This window comes from Antrostomus carolinensis, unplaced genomic scaffold (genome assembly GCF_000700745.2).
Source record: "Antrostomus carolinensis isolate BGI_N321 unplaced genomic scaffold, ASM70074v2 scaffold17528, whole genome shotgun sequence".
Taxonomy (NCBI): Eukaryota; Metazoa; Chordata; class Aves; order Caprimulgiformes; family Caprimulgidae; genus Antrostomus; species Antrostomus carolinensis.
Window position 1 is genome coordinate 34327 of NW_010332467.1, and position 24267 is coordinate 58593.

Genomic DNA, 24267 nt, shown 5'->3' on the forward strand with positions numbered 1-24267 from the left:
TCCCCTGTCTTTTAACAGGGAATTTCTAATCAAGCCTGGGAGGGGAAAATATTTCTCCTTTCCCTCAAGCATCCCTGCTTAAGGACTACCACATCAGCCATAAGGAGAATCTCAGTGTGAGCACAAGCACCAGAGCTCCCCAAGCCTGGGCAGGAAGCAGGGTGGTGGAGTCCCTTTCCCCTTCCACCATCAGAAGTTTGCTGGCCTGTTTTTGCTCAGGACCTTAGGAAGCTGAGAATAATCGTGCTCAGCTGCTGTGACTGACTACATCACAGGGAACTGTTCCCAATGCTCAGAACAGCAAGTTTTATTTCTCATCTCAAAAAAGCACATCCATGTCATTATTATGCCAACAGTGGTGTCAAACTAGCTTTAATCTGAGAGCTTTGAAGACTCCTAACTGTCTGCTTTCACATGAACGTTTAAGATTAATCTTTAAATCAAGTTTGAATTTTTTCCTGAAGTTCAAGCCACCTAGGCCCTTTGATTTTTTTTTTTCAGTTGGAAAGAAGTTTCCCTGGTCTCATCCTCAAAAAAAAAAGTCCCACCTGCCCCCCCCCTTTTATTTTTTTCTTCCTGTTTCCAGAGCTAGTGAAGCAGGTTCATAGACAGCATTAGGAAGGCCCATTCGTGTAGTGCTTTGCCATCCCTGCCTCCTCCTACATGAGCACAGCCCTGACTTGCCTAGTGAGCTCAGGGCCAAGTGGGCAATTCCCAGCTCCTCTGTGCAATCAAATACCAGCTCTGCATCCCCAAAGGAAAAGCAGCTGCAGGATTTGCCTGTAATTAGTTTTGCTGCACTTCTACTCAGTGATTGAGAGGAGCCAAGGTAAGTACTTTTAAAGGCCACATTAGCCACTGACAGAAGTGTAGACATCACCCAACAAAGCTCCTGTCTTAGTCTGCAGCTTCCTGGGCCATGAAAAGGGCTCTCTCGTGACAGCAGGAGACAGTAATTACTAATCTCAGAGCAAAGTAATAGCCACAGAGTGAGATGGATTTAGAGAAACAGCATTTGGAAAGCTCTCTCACAGCCATCAGGATATTTTTTTGTCTTGCAAACAAAGGTGTAGAGCCAGGGTCCCAAAGACACATTCCTGTTCAACTCCGTGTGCTCTGGGCAGAGAGAAGTACCACAGACCAAGTGGGTTTGACAGCCAATTTATTGCAATACATTGATTTCATGCATTACAGGTACCTTCCTTTGCCGCAGCACAGCAGCCATAAGCACCACACACAGAGCTGCCGCAGTAGCTGCAGCAGCAAAGCCCAGAGCCCAGGGCACTGCACCATGCAGAGCTGCTCCTGTGGGGGAAAGGAGCCCTAGTTAACACTCCCCCAGTGAGGCACAGGGATGCCTTAGGGGCTCGGCCTCTCTGTAGGAAAGACAGGCTAGCCCACTTCCCTAGCCTGGCTATGCTGGACTGGCATGCTTACCAAGGCCATCCTTGGCTCTGTCCCAGCTTAGCTCATCCTGGAGGAAAATCACAGGGCCTTTGCTGGAGACATGAGAGGCACCATCCTGAAGAGTGTGCTCAGCACTCCTTTTACCCCCTACAGAGCAATATGCAGGTTTAGGTGAGAAAATGCAGAGCCCTGAAGGTCAGCAAGTTTTGTCCAGGTCAGCTCTCAACACATGAGAAGCTCTGAAGGCCAAATCTTCCATACAATTCAAAAGAAAATTAAAAGTCTATGAAGACCTCTGCCTTGTTGGCATAAGGGCAAGAGCCCTTCCTCAGTAGAAAGGAGCAGAAAATGCCTTGTCAAGCTGTCGATGGCTTGAGGGAACTAGTCTGTAGCCTGTATGTCTCCCTACCCCCCAGCTCAGAGGCTAGACCCTTGTTTCCCCTTTGGATGGGGAAAGCAGGAGGGCTAGGAGGACACTTACTGGCTCTAGCAGGACAACTGGTGGTGCAGGACTCCTGGACAGACTGATGGCACACTGAGGCACTGCAGTGCAGGTACACCTAGGAAGAATGGGACACAGCCTGGGATCACTCAGGCAGTATCTGTAGACAGGTGATACCCTGGTGTGGTGCACTGATGCTGCCCAGCTCTGAGCACCCACACAGCCACTTCCTCACACCCCCTACTCTGTCCCAGCAGGGTGGGGAGAGAATAGGAAGAGAAAAAGCAAGAAAACTCATGGCTGGAGAGATAAAGACAGTTTGGTAAGTGAAGGAAAGGCAGAGAGGGAAGAAAAAACCAAAGCGCAAGTGATGCAAAAACAAATGACCCACCCTGCTCCCACAAGCAGACTGATGCCGAGCCAGTCTGAGCATCAGCTACATTGGAAGACAAAAATCTTCCAGTGTTTATAACCAAGCATGACATCATACAGCATGGAATATCCCTTTGGCCAATCTGGGTCAGCTGTCCCACCTCCCAGCTTCTACCCTACTCACTCAGGGTTGAGAAGCAACAGAGAAGGAAGAAAAGCCTTGATGCTGTGCAAGAACTATTCAGCAAAAAACACATAAATGTTCTAGCTATCAATACAGTTTTAGCCACAAATGCTAAAACATATGGGCTGCTATGAGGAAAGTTAACTCCATCCCAGCCAGACACCATGCCCCTGGTCACAGAAGGAAGAAGGCAGAAAGATTCCTTTGGCTTGCTTCACATACAGGCTGTAGCTTTGGAGACCTCTGCTGCAAGGCAGCTTTGATACCTTTACCATACACCTTCGAACTGTCAGGCCTGGCATGACAGCACTTCTCCCTGACACCCAGGACACAGTTGTCCGAGGACCACTACACTGTGACCACTGTTAGGTACAGCTGTGATCAATTTTTAATATTGATTGATCCTAGGAACACCAAGCAAACAGTACAAGGCATAGTGAACTTTGTGTGACTTAACTGCTCAGAAGCTTGGGAGATTCAAAGCCCAGATGCTTCCCAGGTACTAAAAGCTATTTCCAAGTCATTTTGCACAAGAAATATAGTTTAGAGAATGTTGGTTAGCATAGTTATTAGCACACACCCTAAGCTAGTTCAACAGAAAAGCTTAGGCAGCAAGTTAGTGCTTGCTTAAGTAGACCTACCCTTTCAGTAGTCTTATTTTCTGTCACACCCCTCCAGTGATGCACCTTACCTCTACCACATCCATCTCAGGGAATAAAGAGTTTCTTGCATCAACCTCTCCTGTTTCAGGAGGGGATTTTGCTAGTCTTGGGCTCCCCTCTCCCCCACCCCAAGGAGGCCCAGAGTCTGATAGTTATGAAGTGTTTTTTATTGCTCACACATGTCACTTGTCCTCAATCAGGTAAGGCAATTAAGACAGGATCTTACCAGCCCAGAGAGCATCTCTTCGGAAGCAGAGTCCACAAAGGTGAACGTGTAGAGGGTGAATCGCTGGTAGTGAGAGGGGAACAGTAGTCCTGAGGCAAGACCCAGAGGGACCATCTGTGTCTGATAGTTGTCCCCTGCATAAGGGCACCTAAGAAGGAGAGGCCAGCAGTGAAAAAAGTGCATCATCCCCCTGACCCAAAGCTATTTACAGGTCACTTACCCATCCACCAAAACAGGCCACTGCAGCTGTTGCTGAGGATTGATACTTGGTGTGGCCCAGCAGTGCTGCAGGACCAAAACCAGGTTTGGGTCTGTTCTCTGAAGGATCTTGACTTCTGCATAAACAGGATCCCTCAGAGTCTTCACAACAGGGTAGTCACTGTCAGTATAGTAGGAAGTATAGCTTCCATCTGGGACAGAAGAAACCCAAGAGCCATTTAGAGCAGGAACACACAGAAAGAGGCAACCTGAGACCATCCTTTACAGCTGTCAGCAAGTTCCCACCATGGCAGGGAAGAAGCAGTGCTAGGTTCACCTATTAATACTCCCTTATCACTCACCAGATATCAGAGCCCTGCACCAAGAGGCTTGAGCAAGTGCCACAAATCTCATACCTGAGGCAACACTCAGCTCCAAGGACAGAGGACCTGGCTGGGACACAGCAGGGAGTGGTGGCAATGTGAAGACCTGAACACTCAAGGGAATGAAACTCCCAGTGATGTAGTAACTACAGCGGACATGTAACCTGGTGGGACAGGAAAACCCCAAATCAGGCAGGTAAGAAAGGTCAGTCTGCTATGTCCTTTCTCCAAGACGGCAACATAGTATCTCCTTTAATTAGCCATATCCTCAGTCTTTCCTCCAACACTTTAAAACAAATACTTGAAATTCTTTTCAGAGTTCAGATTTGAGTCTGCAGAGCATCAGGGATCAGCACCAGCTTTATTCACACTAACTAGAAACATACCAGTTCTTAGCCTACTCCAGTGCCCTGTTGTGAATTCAGAGCTTGTGACAAGCAGGAATTTCTCTAGTGACATCAAACACAGTGGCACCCAGCAAAACCAGCCCCAGGGTATTACCTGAAAGTGCTATCCCTAGTGACAGAGCCAAGGATCCCAGCCTTCACATCCCTGGATGCCACCAACTCATTCTCATATATGGCCTGGTCTCCAGTCACCTGGAATGACAGACCAGACACTGTCACTGCAGTAAAGTCAAGTTGGATTAATGCCAGGCTGGAGAACAGCATTTGACCTTTGGGAGGCTGTAGGGTGCCCATTAAGAAGCCAAAGCCATGTCCAGTTGTTCCAGGTCTGCAAGCTCCTGCTATCCCAGCCTAGTGAGAGCTGCAGTTCTTACCTGAAATGTGGTGCCGCAGGCAGAGAGTGGGAACTGGTACACAACAAAGGCATTGTTTTTCACAACAGGGACACAGCCAGTCCTGTGTCCACTCGCCAGCTGCACAGAGTCCAGGATAACAGGTGGCAGGGTCACATCCCGGGAGATGGCAATGGAAAACTGGCCATCTGGTGTGCAGTGAGCTGTCACTGGAGGAAAAGAGACAATCAGTCTTGAGCTGAGGGAGAAAAGTGATGGAAAGGAGGCTCAAACATTGCAGCAAAGACAAGGGCAGCAAGTCCTGCAAGTTCTCTTGCCTGTAACCCCCAAAGTAAGTGCCAAGCACAGCAAGACAAGTGCAACCAGCTCCAACAGCAACACTGATTCCAGCCATCTGTTGCAATACACATGAAAGGGTTGGATGCTTCAATGGGACAGAGTATTCTTGACAGCCAAAAACATAGCCCTAAGCCACCTGCAGGACTGGTGCACAACAATCCTACTCTGCTGGGGAAGTGAGGAATCGCAGTTTGCAGCTCCTCCAGGAGGAGGGAAGGACAGTTGCTCACACTTACCTGTGTTACCAAAATAACAAGGCTTCACTCTGTCCCTAGGGTCATAGCAGCAGCCTCGCACTTCACAGTCTCCCTGACTGATGGGCAAAGGGGCACAAGGCAGCCGGTCTTGACTGAGGACAGCAGAACAGACACTACTGCTTGGAGCATCCAGGGCTGGAAGAAACAGGAGTTTGCAGCTAAATAACAGAAGCAGGAGGACAAAGATGCAGAGGACACTGGTGGAAGGTGTCCCAAACACAGGGCTTGGAGCTGGCATGGAAGCCTGCTCAGAAGGGACCTGCATGTCCATCAAACAGAGGCTCCCACTGAAGCCATGCACAGGTGGTTGGACTGCATGGGATCTGTCAAGATAAAATGTTCTGGATCAACTCTGGTAGTTAGTAAAATCACTGTATCTAGTCTCTGGCTCAAACCCTGAACTTGCAGGGATTCATGCAGTCAGAATATGGCTACGAGACACGATGAACATTCACCTGCTGACCCTGCAAAGATGGAACAAGTCCCCAGCAAGTTGGTGGCTCCTGTGTCCAAATCCTTTCCCAGGGAGCTCTCTGCACAGAAAGAAGCCCCCTTTCCCAGCCCCCAAACTGACTAGGAACACATATCCAAAAGGAAGGGCACTCAACATCACAAGATAAAATAATGGTTTCTCAAGGAGCTGTCAGAGTCCTACCAGGAAGGTCCACAGGGCACTTGAGCAGCTTCTCTTCATGAAGAACCTTTTGTCCAGCAGCATCTGTTCCTTCAAGCCCAACCAGCATGAGATAATTGCCATCCTGTGGGTAGAGCCACACCAGTCAGGGCAGTCAGAGCAGCAGTAGCCACAGCCCCAGCAGAACCCTTAAGGTCACTCACCCATTCAAAGATATAACAGCCACTATAGGACACTGATACTTTCCTGGAGCCATCCGGAGTCCCAGATACCAACAGCCCACAGTCAGAATCATTCTGCAGAGCATGTGCCTTCCCCTCAGTATCTAGGGGAAGAAGGGACAGCAGCAGGGGCTTCAACATCCCACATTGAAGACAGAGTCCACTACCATCCTACCTTTCTGTAGGAAACAAGGCCCTAGCCAGTATTAGAGTCTGAGCCAGCAGGGCTGTGTGAGGGAACCTAGCAGCCAAGACCATCGAGATCCAGGCACAGCACTCCACCAAAACCATTGACTGCTGGGCAATATAAACAGTCCTCTGGTTACACAAAATACACTGAAGCTGTGAGACAACACTTCACATTACAACCTATCCCCTTCTCATTCCAGGCATACCGCTCCACTGTGCAAAGATACAGCACTAAGAAAGCCTCTTGACACCACCCTCACTTACCCCAAGTACTCAGCACAAAGGAAGCATTCCCTTCCCAGCCTGGAGGTAAGGTGAGCTGCAGGCTTTCCTGGTCACAAACCAGCAGGGTGAGATCAGAAAAAACACTACCCTGAGCCCCTACAACCAAAGCAAGGGGACCAAGAAACCCACAGAAGATCATAGCTCCAAATGCAGTCCTAGACTGCTCTGCAACACCCATCCTGCTCTCCTGCTAAGAACCATGAAGCAGCTGTTCTTAGCCTAGTCCTTTTAAATTGTGGAGCCAGCTGGGATCAGAAATTCCTGAAGTGTCCAGGTGAATCCAGCCTAGCAGTTTAACAACTTCCATTGCCCTCACCTGGCTCTGAACCCATTACAGTCCTCTTGTACCTTTTGAAGAAAGCCACAGAGCAGGAGCTGAGCTTATGTTGAGAGATGGGTCTGTATTAAAATCACTAAGCTGAGACGAGCTCATCTGTGCAGTTTACTATAGAGCCCCAGGAGGACCTTCAAACTCTTTGTTTTCCCACCCTGAGTTCTTCCAACTGTTGGCCCATCCGGGACATCCACCTGCTTTTCTCCATTAGAACTGCTGTTCTAATTGCTCATTATATGTCATGAGTGTAAGAAGCTGAGTGACAATGCTCTTTTAAAGGTGCCACTGCTTCAAATGCCAGACACAGAGTGCTGACATATAAGTACAGAAATAGACCTACACATGAAATCTGTGGAAAATTGGAGCTCAGGCAGCTTTGCATAGCTAAAATGAGGTAATTCCCCTTAAAGACTCCTGGCTGTGGACTACAGCCCTGTTTGCAGTGTGGTTGTGTGGAGATTGCTGCAGGACTGTTCCAAGCCTGGCTGCCAGGTGGCAGGACCATATGCTCTGGGGGATTCCCACCCTCAAAAGCTAACAGGAGGACTCCTAAGATGAGCCTGAAACACAGGTAAGGGGAGCCTCTGTGATCCCAGAGAAAGCTCTGTGTGCCAGCACCTATTGCCTTCCTGTAACTGCAACGTGTCTGATGTAGAGCCTTCTTCCAGGCTGGATGAGGCTTTGAGCAACCTGATCTAGTGGAGGATGTCCCTGCTGATGGCAGGGGGGTTGGAACTAGATGATCTTTAAGGTCCCTTCCAATCCTAACCATTCTATGATTCTTCCCCGCCACACCTTGAGCTACAGCATCGACACTGAGTAAAAGCCTTGTTGTCCCATCTTTCCATACAGCTGTTTCTGCCTTCATGCAATGGAAGCGTTAATGTCTTCACACTGTTGCAGAGGTGATGCACACATGGTTTGTACATGCCTTTTTGTGCCCTGCTTTTTGCAGTGAGAGCACTGGCATAGGCTGTGCCATCATGTTCTTTTGTAATCTGCTTATTTCTTTGGGACTAGATCATCACACACATCCCAGCATGGTGTATGGGTTAGATGTGCAGGATTTCTAATCTTGACCTTTAATCATGCACTGCCATTGGTAGCCACCCACACTTCTGCTCTCAGTAGACCCTCCAGCTCCCAAATGTCTGCACAGCACCGTGCAGTAGGCAGCATGCTCGCCCCTCCAGCCAGCCCTCATCCACAGGCATGGGTAGTAGTTGAGTCCAAGGGAGGCATTTCTTCTGCTCTTCCACTTTAGCCCACAGCCCATCTTTCCTCTACAGCTGCACAGGATGTCATCACCCCAGCTGGACTGCTGGGTGAAGAAAGTCACTGTGCCTACCCTGCCCACTGCTTATTTCATGCACCAACCAAGGAGGGCTGTTCCACAAAATACAACACCTTTTCAGCTGCTCTGCACAGCAGGGACTGAAGCAAATGGATCTCAAGAGGCTGCTCGCATGGCTGCTGTTTGAGCAGCGCTCATGAACCAAATGTACTTGTCCCAGTGCCTGCCTGGGCACTGGGCAGCCACGTTGGAGAGGCACCCAAGGAAAACATTTGGACTTTGGCAGGGAGGGAGGCTTAATCTATGTAGAAGCTGAGCATTGTGCCAAGACAGCTTGCCCACATCTCACAGCCACTGTGTCACTGCTGAATGCTTCATTTGAGTGCATTACCTGCTGATAATTGGGTAAAAAAGTAACAAATGAACAAAGTACTGTGGAGCTATAGAGAGATAGTTTTCATTACACTTTAACCCACCAATATTTTGTTTATGCTGATAGGAAAAATGTCTACATGTACTTGTATAACTCTGTGTGAAACAACGCTGGGAATGCTGTAGATCCACCAAGCAATACCCATGCTGAGAATGGTTTTGGGTGAATGCCCTTTTCTAATTTCTACACACATGTTTGACAGCCATGTTGGACGATGGGAGGAAAGTGAAATGAGCCTGAAATTCATGGGAGTGAAATTCTTTGTTTGGAAGAAGTTGTTATAGGCAATGGAAAGCAGCCTGGCTGAGAGGAAACAGGTAGGTCTCTCTTCCTTGCAAATATCTTCCTCCTCCAGTCAATAGTTCTCATGTGTTACAGTGACCCAGCTGTAAGCACCAATTTAGCTAGCACCTAAGACCACCACAAACAGGAAGTAACAGAGGATGAAGGTAAGTGAGGCAAACATCTCTGTAGGCCACTAGCCTGAAGTTGATCAGGACCCCAGCAAGCTATCTTCCTGGGATGTCCATCAGGAAAATTCTCTCCTCCTAACGATTTTGATCCTGGGAGACTGGGGCAGACATAGTGGCAGTGTAAGAGTTGCCTGGCTGTAGAAAGCTCTCTTTTACCTGTGGGAAGAAAAGGAGTTATTAAACACCACCACCAAGAAATGCTGGGAGGAGGAGTACAAAATGCCCTGCGCATTGTGGGACTGCCTCCAATGAGACTGCTGTGTGTCTGGCCTGTACTGTGCACCGTACGTGGTACAAAATGGCAGTGCATGGAGGAGTGACTCAGTGGAAACATTGCTCCACAGAAGCTGATCAGCATTTGCAGACAGCAGAGATATCCACAGCAAGGGTCCCAGGGATGAGGGGTGCTGGCTACACAGTTGGCAGGAGTGGCATTTCACAGTGCCACCTGCTCAACTGAGGTCCAAAAAGAGAAGGTGCAGGCAGCAAACCTGCAGGAAATTCTACACAATGATGACAGATTTTCTTCAATCTTGTGTTTTATTTTAGGAAAAGAGAGGCAAAGCTACAGCACTGGTAGCCTTTTATTTGAGCATCCCTAATACGTGCCTCCAATTAACTTAAAAACAAAATTTTAGGGGAAGATGGAGATAAGGGGGTTTCAACCTGGCCTTTCTCGACTTTCACATGGATGTAGAGGACAGACCAGCCCTGCCTACTCTTAGCAACTAGAAAACAGAAGTGAATACTTGGAAAACATGAAAAGGCCTGTGCTTTCCCACAGGGAAAGATCTGAGTGACTAGTCTTATGGGTTTTCCTCCCTTTTAAATCCCCAGTGTGCTTGCCAGGGTGGTGGAAATATTTGGGACATAATGATTTTATCCTAATAAAAATGAGAAATCTTGAAAGTATTCCTAGTTCCAGGGCTTTTGCCTAAAGTATGTCGCAAACTGAGGCAGAGCTGAGAAGTGAGCCCTTGTCCCCAGAAACGAGGGAACTTTACAGGGAAGGTGGTCAGGTCATGAACTCTGGGAGCAGAGAGACCTCATATAGCAGTGCAAACTCCCATGAACTTTACTTTCACTAAGTGGAAGTCCCTAGAGCTACATGAACTTCCATGAACTGCCCTGGCAACGTCTGAGCTGATGCAGGAGTTTAGGCCAGCAGATCAGCAACCAGCCCAAACTTCTTGCCAATTCAGTTTTTCCACCAAAGTATCAAGTATGGGCCTTTAAGAAGTGAAATGAGATTTTAAAAGAACTAGCAAATTGTTGTACATATGCAAGAGAGTGAGGATGACTTAAGAACTCATAGGGAAGCTTCAGAAATTTTGCAAGGGATGGAGCACCTCTGAGTGAAGGGGAAACTCACAGTAACACTGTGCACAGCAACACTGCTGCACAGCAAACCCAGCACACTCCAACCAAGCACCCTGTTCACCCAGGCCCCTCGCTAATTCCCACCAAGTCCCACATCCCCTATCCTCTGAACACCTTTTGCTCAGTTGGATGAGATCTGTCTGCCTATGAAAGTGTCACAGCTCAGGAGAGACAGAGGGATATGGCCAGACTGAGCCAACTGAGCACAGGCAATGCCACAGCCCTGAGGGTCCTTTCTACCTGCCATTGCTGTTGGGACCTCGCAGGTACACAGCCCCCAGAGTAATCTTGGGCAGGAAGCCTCCAGCTCTTTTTTAAGTCCTCACAATACAGCAGACATGCTCTTGTAGCCTCTCAGAGCCCTTCCAGGGGAGCAGTTCCTCATATCAGAGTCAAACATCAACACAACAGGAACTTGTGCATGCCAGCTTCCAGCACTAGGTTGAGTGGGTGTGGTGGTTTCACGTGGATAGCACTTGGCTAGTAGCCAAACATAGCCATTTGCTCACTCCACTCCCCTCAGGGGACAGGGGAGAGAATTGGGGGCAAGGGTAAGGAAACTCATAGGTTGAGATAAGGACAATTTAATAATTGAAATAAAATAAAACTTAAAATAATAATGATATTAACATAAAAATGATAATAATAGTAATAAAATATGCAAATGAGTGATACACAGTGCAGTTGCTCGCCACAAGCCTGGCCTGTTCTTGGACAATGATCCCAGGAGAGCGACAATCCCAAAAAGGAAACCACAATCCCAGAAGAGTGAGAGCCCAAGCAAAAGCCAGAGAGAGCAAGAGAGGGACAGACCCTCATTAATATGCTGAACATGACATTATATCATAGAATCATAGAATGGTTTGGGTTGGAAGGGACCTTAAAGATCATCTAGTTCCAACCCCCCTGCCATCAGCAGGGACACCTTCCACTAGACCAGGTTGCTCAAAGCCTCATCCAGCCTGGCCTTGAACACTGCCAGGGAGGGGGCAGGCACAACATTTTTCTCATAACAAATCCAAAATACAGTGCTAGTATAGCTACTAAAAAGAAACCTAGGTCTGTCTCAGCTAAAAATCGGGACAGTGGGCTTCTTTGGTCATTGCAAGTGCAAGGACTATTTGCCAGGTTTCACTAACCCATAGCCAGCCCCTCACAAATGCAGCTCTGTCTGCAGAGGCTGAGGCAATTGCTGCGCACTGAGGAGGACACATCAGTATGTTCTTTGGCACATCACACACAGTGTGAAGAACTTCACTGATAATGTCAGGAATGAGCAAGGATGGCTCACCCCACTGAGAGCTTGTATAATCCATACCAAAGAATAGAAAACCCAAATGGCACTGAAGTACTTGGAAGATGCTCTTGTGACAGTGAATTTCTGGCAGTGCCTCAGTGGAAGAGTGCACCCAGAGTGTGCTCTCTTTAACAATGAGCTTTAGGTGAAAGAAAACAAGTTCTATGAGCACATTATAAATTCCTTAACCTCTGTTGGCCTCTGCAGTTGTTTGAGATAAGGCGTGCCTTCAATGACCAACAAACACCGAGAGAAGTCCTAGTTACATAACACAGGGCAGTTTAACAAATGATTGACTAACTCAGCCACGTGATCCAAAACCTGCTGTTGAGCTAACATAGCCCTTCAGTATATAAACTCAGGGTCCAGCAGCCGGAGTCACTCCATCCTGAGCTGCAGAAGCAAATGGAGCTCCTGGGAGCAGCCACTGTTGTCCTCCTGGTTTGCATTGCTTGCCTGCTCTCCTTTGCAGCATGGAGAGGGAGGTCTGGAAAGGGGAAGATGCCCCCAGGGCCAGCTCCCCTTCCCATCCTAGGTAATGTGCTGCAGGTGAAACCCAAGAACTTGGCCAAAACCCTCCAAAAGGTAAGGCTACGTTCTTCTCTCTTACTTTCTTCTGTGGGCAAGAAATGTGTGGGACCTGTGCATGTGGACAACCTGTGGCCATGGCTTGATGACTGGCAATCCCCAAGGAGCAGAAAAGTCATGGGCATCTCAGCTGCTCCCCCTCACTGCTATTGACATTGTTGTTCAGGGTCTGATAGCTGGGAACCCTCTCCACACCCACATTTATCATGAGAGGACCTAATCTTGATGTTGCTGGTCTGTGAGGCTGCACTGCCTGCAGTAGGATACAGAAGCAAGGCCACTTTTCAACTCCTCCTCGTTGTCTGCTCCATGGTCATGTTCTCTCTTGCATTTTGACAGCTCAGTGAAGATTATGGACCAGTGTTCACAGTGCATCTGGGCTCTGACCCAGTCGTGGTGCTGCATGGACATGATGTGGTAAAAGAAGCCTTGGTTGATCGTGCAGATGAATTTGCTGCCAGAGGACACATGCCAATAGGAGACAGGGCTAACAACGGATTAGGTATGTTTGCTAACCAAGCTGCTTCTGAGGAGAAAGGAAGGGCTGAGGGTGCCATTGGCAGATTAGAGCTGGATTGTGCCATGCACAAGGGAAGACTGCATGGAGTGGGTGGGTCCCACCTAGAGAAGTGAAGGCAGACTGGGCTGTAATTGCTGGCGTCCACCACTGTGGTGGTTTCAGCCATAGCTGGGACCATGCAGTCCTGCACTCGTTCCCTCCCCACCCAGTGAGATGGGAAGAGTAATGCAAGAAAGGCGTTGTGGGTTGCAATGAGGACAGGGAGGGCCCATTCACCAATTATGGTCATGGGCAAAACAGACTCAACTTGGGGAAGAAAAAAAACAATTTAATTTGTTACCAATCAATCAGAGCAGGATAGTGTGATATAACAATCACATCTTAAAACACCTTCCCCCACCCCTCCCTTTTCCTGGGCTCAAATTCCTTTGCTCCCAATTTCTCTACCTTCTCCTGCCCAGTAGCACAAGGGGAACAGGGAATGGGGGTTGCAGTCAGTTTGCCTATGCTGCTCTTCCTGGCATGTGATCCCTCCCGCGGGCTAAAAGAGTCCAGGAACAAAGTTTTCCAACGTAGGCTTCGTATGGAGTCACAGACCTCTTCAGGCACAGCTCCCAGTTCCAGCATTGGGACACTCACAGGCTGCAGACGGTTCTCCAGTCCAGCACACATCCTCCCCCTGCTCTGGTGTTGAGTGTCTCCGGGGTCTCTTTGCTTGATCCTGATGTCTGAGGTTCTCTGTCTCCCTTCCTCCTCCTTCCTCATGGAAATGATGCTCTTTTTGTTTAGGCCAATGGGCTTCTATTCAAGTCAATTGTCTCTCCTGATGGTTCTCTCCTCCTTTTTCTTTTCAAACTAGTTGTTCCCCTCATAAATATTGATTCAAAGAGGTGTTTCCCTATCACTAACTCTCTCAGCCTGGGCTGTAGGTGGGTCTGCCTTGGAGCTTCATGAAGCTTCTCACAGAGGCCATCACTGTAGCCCCTTCCCCCACTATCAAAACCACCACCACCACCACCACCCCCCAAAACCCCAACATACACCCCCCAAAAAAGGCAGCAGCAAAATGGAGCTGGATCGATCTCAGCAATGGGCAGTGAAAGAGCAAATGGCAACAGCCACCAACTGCGGCAAAGGAAATTATATGCAGATATGAGTGATGAATTGTTCACAAGGAGGTAGGGTATGTTGTGGAGAAGGCCAAAAGCAGGCAGTTGGACTACAGGACCTCCAGAGTTTGCCTCCAAACCACAATACTCTGCCACTACCATGTTAGCGATCTCCCAGGGACAGGATTCACTGTCACCATGAGCCTCTGTTCACCTCACACCCAGCATGCCCAAGCCAGGTCTTCCCTCTTCCTTCTACCCCTGCAGGGATTGTTTTTAGCAACAATGAGGAGTGGTTGCAAGTCCGGCGGTTTGCTCTCAGCACTCTGCGCAACTTTGGAATGGGGAAGAGGAGCATTGAAGAGAGGATCCAGGAGGAAACTGAGTACTTGCTGGAAGAGATCAACAAAACAAAGGGTATGGTCCATTTTTAATATAGCTTATGTTTGCAAAAAAAAGGACTGTATTAAGGGAACCCATGTCTTTAGCATAGAACTGAAGTTCTCATGCGTTTGGTCCATGCACCAGTTATTACCAGGCCATAAACAATTCCATAATCACATACTGTTCGTTTTGGAAGACAGTGTTGCTCAGACACTGTGATCCACTAACAACTAGAGCTCAGGTTACACACAGTAGCCATAAGTAGCTACAGTTTTGGGGGAGGTTACTTTTGGTTTGTTGTTTTTGGGGGTTTTTTTATGGTTTGTAACTTTTCTGAAATCACAGGAACACCTTTTGACCCAACCTTCATGCTGAGCTGTGCTATCTCCAATGTCATATGCTCCATCGTCTTTGGGAAACGATATGACTATAAAGACAAGAAGTTCTTGGCCCTGATGAACAACATGAACAACATCTTTGAGATGATGAACTCCCACTGGGGACAGGTACACTCAGTAGCCGTTTCTCAGTGGCAACATTCTGCCAGGGGAGCAGGAGGCCTCCCTTGTATTGGAGTCCCATTTCAGTCTTCTAACTAGGACCCCAGAAATGCTCTGCTGCACAAAAGGGAATTGATTCAAGAGAAGAAGCACCCTCACCAATGGAGTTGGCTTTGCCAGCTAAGTGCAGCTTCCCCCTAATCCTGACCACCCTTCTTCTCTACCTCTAAGTCTACTACTACTACTAAGCAAGCCCCTACCACCATGTAAGACTGCCCAGCCTCATAGCCCTCCTGCTTGGCTCAGTTTAGAAGGTTGTGGCCTTCCTAGGCTTTTCGCTAATATCAAAGGATGGGGCAATGGTCATGCTAGTGACCTTCCTGTTTCTTACCTTCCAGCTTTACCAAATGTTCTCAAAGATCCTGGATTACTTGCCTGGCCCACACAACAAAATATTCACAGAATTTGATGCTCTAAAAGCCTTTGTGTCAGAAGAGGTGAAGGTACACCAAGCCTCCCTGGATCCCAACTCCCCTCAGGATTTCATCGACTGCTTCCTCAGGAAAATGCAGGAGGTAAGGTGACAGCATAGAGTCCCCGCTCATCCCCAAGCACACCTATGCTGAGCCCCTTCCCTCTCCTAAGTAACAGAGACATTGGGATGACCCCTTCCCAGGCAGCTGGGCTGTGCAGTGGGAAGACACTAACAACACCCCAGATATTGCCTGTGCTTAGAGCTTATAGCTCTGGGTCTGCACACTCACCAGCCACCACCTGCAGCTGCTTGGACAGCAAGACCTTCATCTGCTCTCACCTAAACACAGGGACATTTGCAGTCTGGTCTTGCAGTTCTTTTGCTGGAAAGCAGTTGGCATAGCAATGGCAAACAGGCAGCTCTGTACCATTTGGTGCCCAGCTTGACTAGACGGTTGCTCTGGGGTTGAGCTTACTGCACAAAGATAGCACTGCAAAGTCCCAGATTGCTGCTGCACCTTAACAGAGATGCAACATATGCACCATCTAGGTGAAAAGGAAGGCCTGACATAACACAAGAAAGGGCCACTTTTTTCAGCTCAGCCAGAGAAATTTTCCCTAGGAGAAAGAGCGTCCCAATTCAAGTTTCCACATGAAGAACCTGATAACCAGCGCCTTTGACTTGTTCATTGCTGGAACTGAGACAACTAGCACCACCATAAGATATGGGCTTCTGCTTCTTCTCAAATACCCGAAGATACAAGGTACCAGTCTGTGACCTCTTCCTCTCTAGCTATTCCCCTGGGCTGGACATGTGTCTAACACCACATCCTTCCCCCAGATTTTCTCCTTTCTCTCTCTCTCATATTTTACCCAAATGGGCAAAGTCCTTGCACTGCCATTCCCCAGGGTGGCTGTTAGAGATCCCTCAGCTTCACTGGCATCATCATCAGCTGCACCCTCCTCAGAGCCAGGGACTTGACTGAGTCTGCATCTTTATCTCTCAGCACTCCTATTTAGCCAAGTCATTAGAAGGACATCCCTTGCACGGGTTGCAGTGGAGCTGTGTTCTAGGAAACACCAAAATCAACATCAATGCTCCTGTCATCTGTGATTTGTGGACAGCTTAAGGAAACCTGTTTAGGTCAGTTTGGTTTTATTTACCCATTTTATGGTTTGTGCCCCTCATGACAGAGAAAGTTCAAGAGGAGATCGACCGGGTAGTAGGACGATCACGAAGACCTTGTGTAGCTGACCGGACCCAGATGCCCTACACAGATGCAGTGGTCCATGAAATCCAGCGCTTCATCTCCCTCATCCCCCTGGGTCTCCCTCACACTGTAGCCAAAGACACCTGCTTCAGAGAGTACGTCATTCCCAAGGTTAGTGGGCAAGCTCCCTCAAGTTCAACAACAAGGTGGCAGCACACTTACTCTTAGGCTGCCAGTTACAAGGTAGAAGCTAGAAATGGTGTGGTCTGGCCACCTTGCCATCCAGCCCTTCATGAAGGTTTTATCCTCAGGCTCCTGTAGCTCACTTGCTATCCCTTGTTGCCACTCCATGGACCAAGGCCAGAAGAATAGCTCTGCCCAACACCATTACTCTCTTGCTCTGCAGCTTTACCTATCTGCAGAATCACAGCAGGTTCACAAAAAACCAGCAGTGACTCCTCACAAAAAAGACAGCAAAGCTGTAGAACTGCACACCACCATCCAGGCGAGCCTGTGCACGTGCTTGGAAGCAAAGTCAGTCAGTGGTTATTAGAAAGTCCCTGAGCCTCAAAGCATTGTAGGCTATGCTGGCAATCAAGAGAACAAGCAAAACCTGTTTGCCCTCCTCTTCTTACACTTCTTCAGGCAGTCACTGCTGGCTACTGCTGATGGGCTAGAGCGACCCATGGCCTGGCCTGGCCCACTGCAGCAACGCTCATTGCTCTTCTGGGTGACCATGTACAGCAGGGGAACAGCAGCACACAGGCTGATGGTGTTTTGATTTTCAGTTGTCTGTGTAAAATCAAAAGGCAGGACCCAGGGAATTGCTCAGTTTCCAGTAGAGAGCTCTTGTGTCATCACTGCTGGGTTGTTTATCCACCCCACCCCCATCAATGGCTGGTCAGGAGGAGGGAAGGAAGAGGCTCACAGCAGGAGAAATTTGTCAGGAGAGGGGAAGAGAGCTTATTTCCACAACCTAGAGTGCTTTTGTTTTTCGGGGCTCGCAGAAAAGAAGGAACATAGTGCATCTACAAGTTCATGATAAGAAAGAGGAAGAACTAGGTGGGGTGACCTCAGCTGACCAGAGCAAGGTGAGGATAAACAGTCTGAAAGTGAGAGGGAACATTCAGGAAGAGCAGCCAACATCTTTCCCTGCTGTGACATCTAGCAGGGTCTCCCTGAAGCTGCCTCCCCAAAGGAAGGGTCCCCAAAGAGAAACCAAAGGCACTAGTAGGGCTGTGCTGAGAAATTCAGTCTTAACTTGGAGGGCAGTTGGATTAAGTGATCTAACTCACCTCCCTTTCATGTTCTGCTCTTCTCTTTGTGTTACCTCAGGGCACCACAATCTTTCCCATCCTCAGTTCTGTCCTTCATGACAGTAAAGAGTTTCCAAACCCAAATGAGTTCAACCCTGGACATTTCTTGAACAAGAATGGCACCTTTAGGAAGAGCGAGTTCTTCATGCCCTTCTCAGCAGGTAAAGCACAGGCTGTCTCTTACTCTCCTCTGGGGACCACCTCCTCTCTCCTCCTCCTCTGGGGACCACCCTGCCGTTCCCTACAACACACACTCACTCTTCCCAGCGTGGTCCCATTGATGCTTCTTTGGGGCTCACTGCTTTCTGGGTAACTCCTCCCTGCTGCTCCCTTCCCCAGCTTCATCTCCCATCTTGTTTGGGCCTGGTGGCTTCTCAAACCCCCTACTAGGAGATGTTGATGTAATGATGTGAATGGGACCCACTGACACTTTCTGAAATACCTGTCACCTTCCTACACAACCACCAAAGTCATCCTTAACCAAACTATTTTTCTGTGGTAGCTCCAGTTTTCCCCAGCACCTCTTAAGTACCTCTCAGGCTACATGCAACCACTCACCTACCAATAGCCCCAACCTTCTGCTTTCTCACTCGTGCTTTACATCACCTTGCTCTCTCTCATCTTGCCTCCTATGATGCCTCCTCCACGTTTAAGACTTCTCCTATTCTTCCTTCACACACCCAACCAAACTGCCAAGGGTCTTTCTCCAAAAAACTCTTCTCTTGCAAATGTCTTCAGTAATCCTGACAGTCATCTCACTGCTGTGGCTGTATCTGGTAAATAAAGCTGTGCAACCCATCTGCTTAGTACAAACTGTGATCTACTTGGCAACACCTATTGAATGTTATTTGCTGGTTTTGCTTCCAGGGAAGCGCATATGCCCTGGAGAGGGCCTGGCACGCATGGAGATATTCTTACTCACAGCCATCATCTTGCAGAACTTTACCTTGAAGCCTGTTGTTGACCCCCAGGAGCTCAACATAACCCCAACACTTAGTGGGACTGGCAATGTACCTCCTGCCTACCAGCTCTGTGCTCTCCCCCGCTGAAAAGCACAAAACCACTCTCCATCGTGCCCTGAGCCTGGCTACTCCTTTACGTCTCCCTTACCAGAACCAATGGCAGGAGCGTTGGCCCACCTTTCCAAGGCCTCTGGGAAAACAGCCCAAACAGGTACATGCACAGAGCAGACACCTTCAAAGTCTCCCAGAACTGCTCCACCACACTGCAGGGAGGCTCTGGGTGACATTGCAGCCTGTTGCATCAATGTCCATGGGCTCATGAGCGCAGTGGCTGCATCAAACAGCTGATTTTCTCACAAACACAGCTCCCATGGATGCCCACAACCTGCTTCTCCCACAGCACAAGTCCTACCAAAAGCAGCATGTTTTGCAGATGGATAATACTGCATGTGTGTATGTTAATGACCCAATAAAGAAAAATCTGTTTATGAGGATTTGAGCTGTTATTTTCTTTGGGTTGGGGCAGTGCCCACATCTGCTGCTCCACCGCAGTGTAGGTCTGCAGTGCCTATAGCCAGCGCCCTGTAGGACGAGCTGTCCCTCCTGGGGCAAGAGTCCTGCCTGCTTCATCCACTGGACCCACTGCTGCTGCCTGCAAGCCCCTGGCCAGTCTCAGCTCACCACCAGTTGGGAAGGCTCATGGTGTGGGAGGGGAAGGGGGTCCTGCAGCCTGGGGGCTCTCAGCAGCTCTGTCTGCCATTCTTGGGGCTGTTAATCCTGCTGCCCACAGCTGGATGAAGGATAGCTGCAGCATCCCTCCTGGAGGAGAGCCCTCCCCCCCAGTTCAGAAGTTGAAGTTCCAGCTGCCTTCACCCCCTTGATGGAACCTCTGGCTGCTCCTAGGGGTTCCTCTTATTTCTCAGGCACCCTGTGGACCAGCCTTTCCACAAGCTGGGAGCACTTTCCTTATGGCTCCTCTATGTCCTCTTCCCACTACCTCCCTTAGGCCTTTTGCTCACCCCAAGGTATTTGCCAGCACAATGCTGTCCATCACTGTGGCCACTCGGCCCTCCCACATGAATCAAGATGGGGCTGCTGAGGAGCTCATTTCTCTGCCTGGAGTCTCCTGCCTGAATTACACTCCCACTCCACCTCCCAGCTGAAATGCCAAGGTAGAGGAGAAAGAACAGCGTGAGTGAGAGGCCATTGCAGGTAAGGAACAGCTGAGAACTAAGGGAAGTTGCCATCACAGGGGCTAAGTTCTGCACAGCTGGAGGTGCATTCTCCTTCCAGTTTTCTTGGGCATATCACTTAATCTCACTTATGGTCTGGACTCCTGCCAAATGAAACAAAGAGTGCATCCCTTTCTTTGCAGGCTGTTGTGAAGAGCTCAGGCACCAGAGTGATGGGGACATGAGCCACCTCTCTGGCTGCTCTTTTACTACCATCAATATCACTGCAAGGAATTAGATGTTCTTTATTAAAATGAATTAATTTAGGAGGACAGTGAAACCACCTCTCCCACAGAGCTTAGGTACTCCAGGAGAATCTGATTTTGCTTCTGCATCTCAGAGGTATCATTGAAAACAAGTTCTTTCCCCATTCAAACTGTCATGGTCCTGTTCTCCATAGAATTTCATGTATGCACGAAGAGAAAATTATTTTGTTCATAAACTGCAATTGTGTGACCCCTGGTGTCCAGGAAAAGAATTATGTCTCTTATTTCTGGCTCTAGCCACTATTCGGTGCTTTTCTCTCAGTGATAGGGCGGATGGTTTTCATAAACAGATTCTACCACAGGTGTGTCTCTTCTCGGCTTCTTGGTCCTCAAGGGCTTCGGTTGTGTTTGGATGTTCGGCTGGCAGTGTTTGTCTCGATCTTCATTTACATAGATGTTTGTTGTCCCCTGCATCATGGTCATATAAAGGTCCTAGAGACAAAATACAATTTCTGTAATGGTTGTCACAAGGTACTCAGGCACCTTGTGAGTACTGCAGAGAACACAGTATGCCAGAATTCCCACCTCCCTTTGGAAATGTTTAGCAGTATTTTGAAGAAAATGTCATACGTGATCACACCTCATGTTCATCTCTTCTTCTCCCTTTTACCTGGGATTGCATCAAATGGACAGACATGCAACCAGAAACAGCAGGTATGTAGGAGCCCCAGGCAAGCATGAGGAGAGAGATTACCATGAGCTCTCTGTTAGTCTAGGGCTACCCTTAAGCCAGTCTTAGTAACTGCACTTAGTAACTCACTCAGCAGCATGTGTGCTATGTTGAGAATCAGTTAATAGATGACTTACGCGATGATTTACGCCTGGAGGTCTGGGAGGGGATGATTCATATTCGTGTTCTTCCTGCCCACTGGGATGTTGATTTGTCTGAAGTAATGAACAAAACAGTGACAAACAGCATCTGCAATTCACAGACAACTGCATAAGAAGCACAGGGCAGTGAGAAAATGCTGTTACTAAACAGCTCCAGAACTCAGGACATACTTATGGAATAAATAACCACACAGGGGATAATATCGAGGATAACATCCAACATATTCTAAGCTGGATGCCAAAACACACTTTCATTTGGAACAATCACAAGGTCCACTTGATACCTGCCCATGAGAATGGCCTTACAGAGGGGAAACCTCAAGGCCTGAGTGTTGCCTTTATTAGAAAAAACAAGATTTCTCTAGTCTTTTAACACAGGGAAAAACCTCACTTTCACATTTAAAAAAAAAAAAAAAGATTATGTTAACCAACAACTGCAGGGAAATAACCTCTCTCAGTACTGTTACACTTCCATTTCTAAAGTAAAGAGAGAAAGATCAATGCAAGTACTATAGCTGGTTAAAAACATCTGTAAAGTATCAGGGGAAGGAAAGGGCCCTTCTAGGTAGAACTGACAATGTCTAGCTGCCAGAATGCTTCATGGCATTCTTTGTCTACAAGTAGGTTGGCTGTCTCTTTGGTGGTGCAGGTGATTTTTTCGCCCCTGAGGAAAGAAGCATGATGCTACAGAAACTCCTAACTCTACCCCAGCACTGGGGAGGCAGATAGAGCATGTTACTCCAGAGAAAACCAAAATCCCATTGGCTGGAACAGAGGAAAAAGGTGACTATGATAAACATACTACGAAACACCTTGGCAGCATTTCTGTAGCTATGTAACACCATCTTGGAGTGAGAGGATCCCTAGATGAATGATTTCCTGTGGGAAATGACAGAGAAATCCACTGAAGAACAGTGGTGGTAGATTGTTTGGGGTTGGTTTGTTTGGGGGGTTTTTGGAGGTTTTTTTTTGTTTGTTTTTTTAATTTCCTGCTAGTTAACAGACCACTTGGCAGTGCCCCTTCAGCATTTTCACATGAATTTCTCTTTTATCCGTATGAACCTTCAACTCCTACGCTGAGGTCCAGCCTTCAATACACATTGCAGAGACAGTTTGAGTTTGCCAAGGGATGTGGTCCTGAACTTCTGAGAGCTGCAGAGGGTGTTGAATCAGGTTTCTGATGTGGAGGTCTAGGCTTGGAAGTAGCAATGCACCCAGAAGATGGAAGGTAGGGTAGTCACCTGATTCAATCTGTAGCTCTTCCACTGGCGAACACAGACCACCGCCAAGATGACTGCCAGGACCAAGGCCAGAATGCTGGGTATCCCTGCGGCTACTCCAACCACCCAGGGCTCATACTAACGTGCAAAGAAAGACAGTCAGGAGATCAAATGCATGCAGTGTGATCCTTTAACTGTCTGCTTAGTAGCTGAGTGAGTTGCTGCCACATAACATCAAGAAAAGTCAATGAGAGGAACAAAATTACAGTCCTGGATCAAAACAGTGGCACCCAGCCCAGCTGTACTGAACACTGCAAGACAGGAGAAGCAGAGATTTTATTTAAGAGGGAAAACATTCCATGTAATAAATTGCATTAAATAATGAAAAAAACTCTTACCCCAGAAAAACAATCTGCCTGGACAGTTGTGCTTCCAGTTGTATGCGCAGAAGTCTAGAAACAAGATGGTTAGAGAACATTTACAAAAAAGTAAGCATACTAAGCAAGCAAGGAGAGAGGCTAAGTGAGCAGTTGACTCCAACAACAACAGCCTGTGGTCAGTAACACGTGGAGCATCAAGCTGTGCCCTGAGGTCATGGCCTGTACTTGGCAGTCACAAGCAAGAACCTGAACTCTGGTCCTTCCAACAATGCGTCTGACTGAATGGAAGGAATATATGTCTGTCCTTAAAAAGGGGTTTGAGGCTGAAAAAAAACCCCTGGTACAAGAGATAGGCACAAATATATGCAAGGGAAAGCTAGATTCAGAAGGAAAAGCAATGCAAAGGGGAATGGGAAGCCCCAGTAAAAGATGTGCTTTTGCAACTATCTACTCTCTGTCCTTGCCATGATGCTGCAGGCAGCTGCCTGCATGGCCTTACCAGGAGGATCAATCAGTGCCTTGGCTTGCAGATGTGCAGGGCACTGGCAAACCTCATGTACCCCAAACCAAAACCCTATGGGTTTTTCCAGCCATTCTAGCCATTGCAAAATGTCACACTGCTCCAAATGACAAGGCAGCTCCTGCAAGGAGGAAGTCCATCGCACAGGCACTGATGATGGCAGATGCCTCACTTATTATCCCCTCTCCCAGGCTGATCCACCATCTCAAGCTGACATTGCTACAGCTGAGAGCCACAGGATCCATTGTCCACCCCAGAAAGCTGTGGGGAATGAGCTCTGGAAACAGGTCAGAGCTCAAGAGCTGTACATGTCTCCTCAAACGCCACAGGTCAGCCAGGTCTCCTCTGGCCCTTGCAGCTCTGTTTAATGAAGAATAACCGTGATCTATACCCACATCTACATCCATCTTTCAAGTAACTTGGCAGCCAGAAAAACTGCCCTTCCCCATTCTGAGGCAGGTCGCAGCTGGACTGATTGTACGCAATGCCTATAATTCAGCAGAAAAATGCACTTGATCACCAGCTGGATAACTCATCAGTAAAACGCCATTGAACCCTGGCTGGGAAGATGCAAAACCAGAATGGGTTTATGCATCAGAACAGACTACATTTCATAGCATAGCAAGTAGGAAGGTAAGATTCAAAAGCCCAGATCCTTTCATGCCCATAACTTTATGTCTTTTAGCAAAGAATTAGTGGTGACAAGTGTAATAGGTAGTAAACTGTTTGTTCATCAAACTCAGTTAACAACGGTGGGGAGTGTAATAGACGGTATTTGTTTACTGAACCTCTTGGGAAGGAAACAAATACTCACTTCTTGTTACCGAATTTAATCTGGCTCAAGCAACTGCTCCTAACGATTCTTGGAGTTATCTTTCTATTTTGTGTACTTTGTGTAATGATGAAATGTGCCTTTTACTGCTGTTTTAACACAGGTAACTCATATAGCTATCGGAAGAAAATCGTCTTAAATAAGAATTAGTA

At 48.0% G+C, this 24267-nt stretch overlaps 2 protein-coding genes across 3 annotated transcripts; one reads left to right on the top strand and one right to left on the bottom strand.

The window, feature by feature from the left end:
- Positions 1–1162: 1162 nt before the first annotated feature.
- Positions 1163–6737, bottom strand: ZP4 (zona pellucida glycoprotein 4). The gene is made up of 12 exons (XM_010173543.2): positions 6539–6737; positions 6068–6189; positions 5886–5988; positions 5210–5365; positions 4656–4843; positions 4376–4473; positions 3908–4038; positions 3514–3703; positions 3294–3441; positions 1889–1967; positions 1438–1554; positions 1163–1305 (listed from the first exon to the last, which is right to left on the bottom strand). The coding sequence occupies exons 1-12, from the start codon at positions 6735–6737 to the stop codon at positions 1163–1165; spliced, it is 1674 nt and encodes a 557-aa protein (XP_010171845.2).
- A 5419-nt stretch (positions 6738–12156) lies between these two features.
- On the top strand, positions 12157–19328 carry LOC104529274 (cytochrome P450 2C19). 2 transcript variants are annotated; one of them, XM_010173540.1, is made up of 9 exons: positions 12157–12355; positions 12698–12860; positions 14255–14404; positions 14717–14877; positions 15270–15446; positions 15968–16109; positions 16540–16727; positions 17892–18033; positions 18740–19328. In XM_010173540.1, the coding sequence occupies exons 1-9, from the start codon at positions 12176–12178 to the stop codon at positions 18919–18921; spliced, it is 1485 nt and encodes a 494-aa protein (XP_010171842.1). In that variant the 5' UTR covers positions 12157–12175; the 3' UTR covers positions 18922–19328. The 2 variants fall into 2 exon arrangements, with proteins under 2 accessions (XP_010171842.1, XP_010171843.1); XM_010173541.1 differs by lacking the exon at positions 15270–15446 and having other exon boundaries at positions 12176–12355; positions 18740–18921.
- The last annotated feature ends 4939 nt before the right edge of the window (positions 19329–24267 follow it).

What these genes read in the sequence shown, in the direction of transcription:
- ZP4 (XM_010173543.2), bottom strand. Translation starts at nt 6,737, where the DNA reads ATGGGTGTTGCAGAGCAGTCTAGGACTGCATTTGGAGCTATGATCTTC. An exon ending in GGAGCTGAGTGTTGCCTCAG is followed by an intron (nt 3,704 to 3,907) that starts GTATGAGATTTG and finishes CTTCTGTCCCAG; the next exon opens with ATGGAAGCTATACTTCCTAC. An exon ending in AAGAGATGCTCTCTGGGCTG is followed by an intron (nt 1,968 to 3,293) that starts GTAAGATCCTGT and finishes CATTCTTCCTAG; the next exon opens with GTGTACCTGCACTGCAGTGC.
- LOC104529274 (XM_010173540.1), top strand. Translation starts at nt 12,176, where the DNA reads ATGGAGCTCCTGGGAGCAGCCACTGTTGTCCTCCTGGTTTGCATTGCT. An exon ending in TGAACTCCCACTGGGGACAG is followed by an intron (nt 14,878 to 15,269) that starts GTACACTCAGTA and finishes CTTACCTTCCAG; the next exon opens with CTTTACCAAATGTTCTCAAA. An exon ending in GAGAGTACGTCATTCCCAAG is followed by an intron (nt 16,728 to 17,891) that starts GTTAGTGGGCAA and finishes GTGTTACCTCAG; the next exon opens with GGCACCACAATCTTTCCCAT.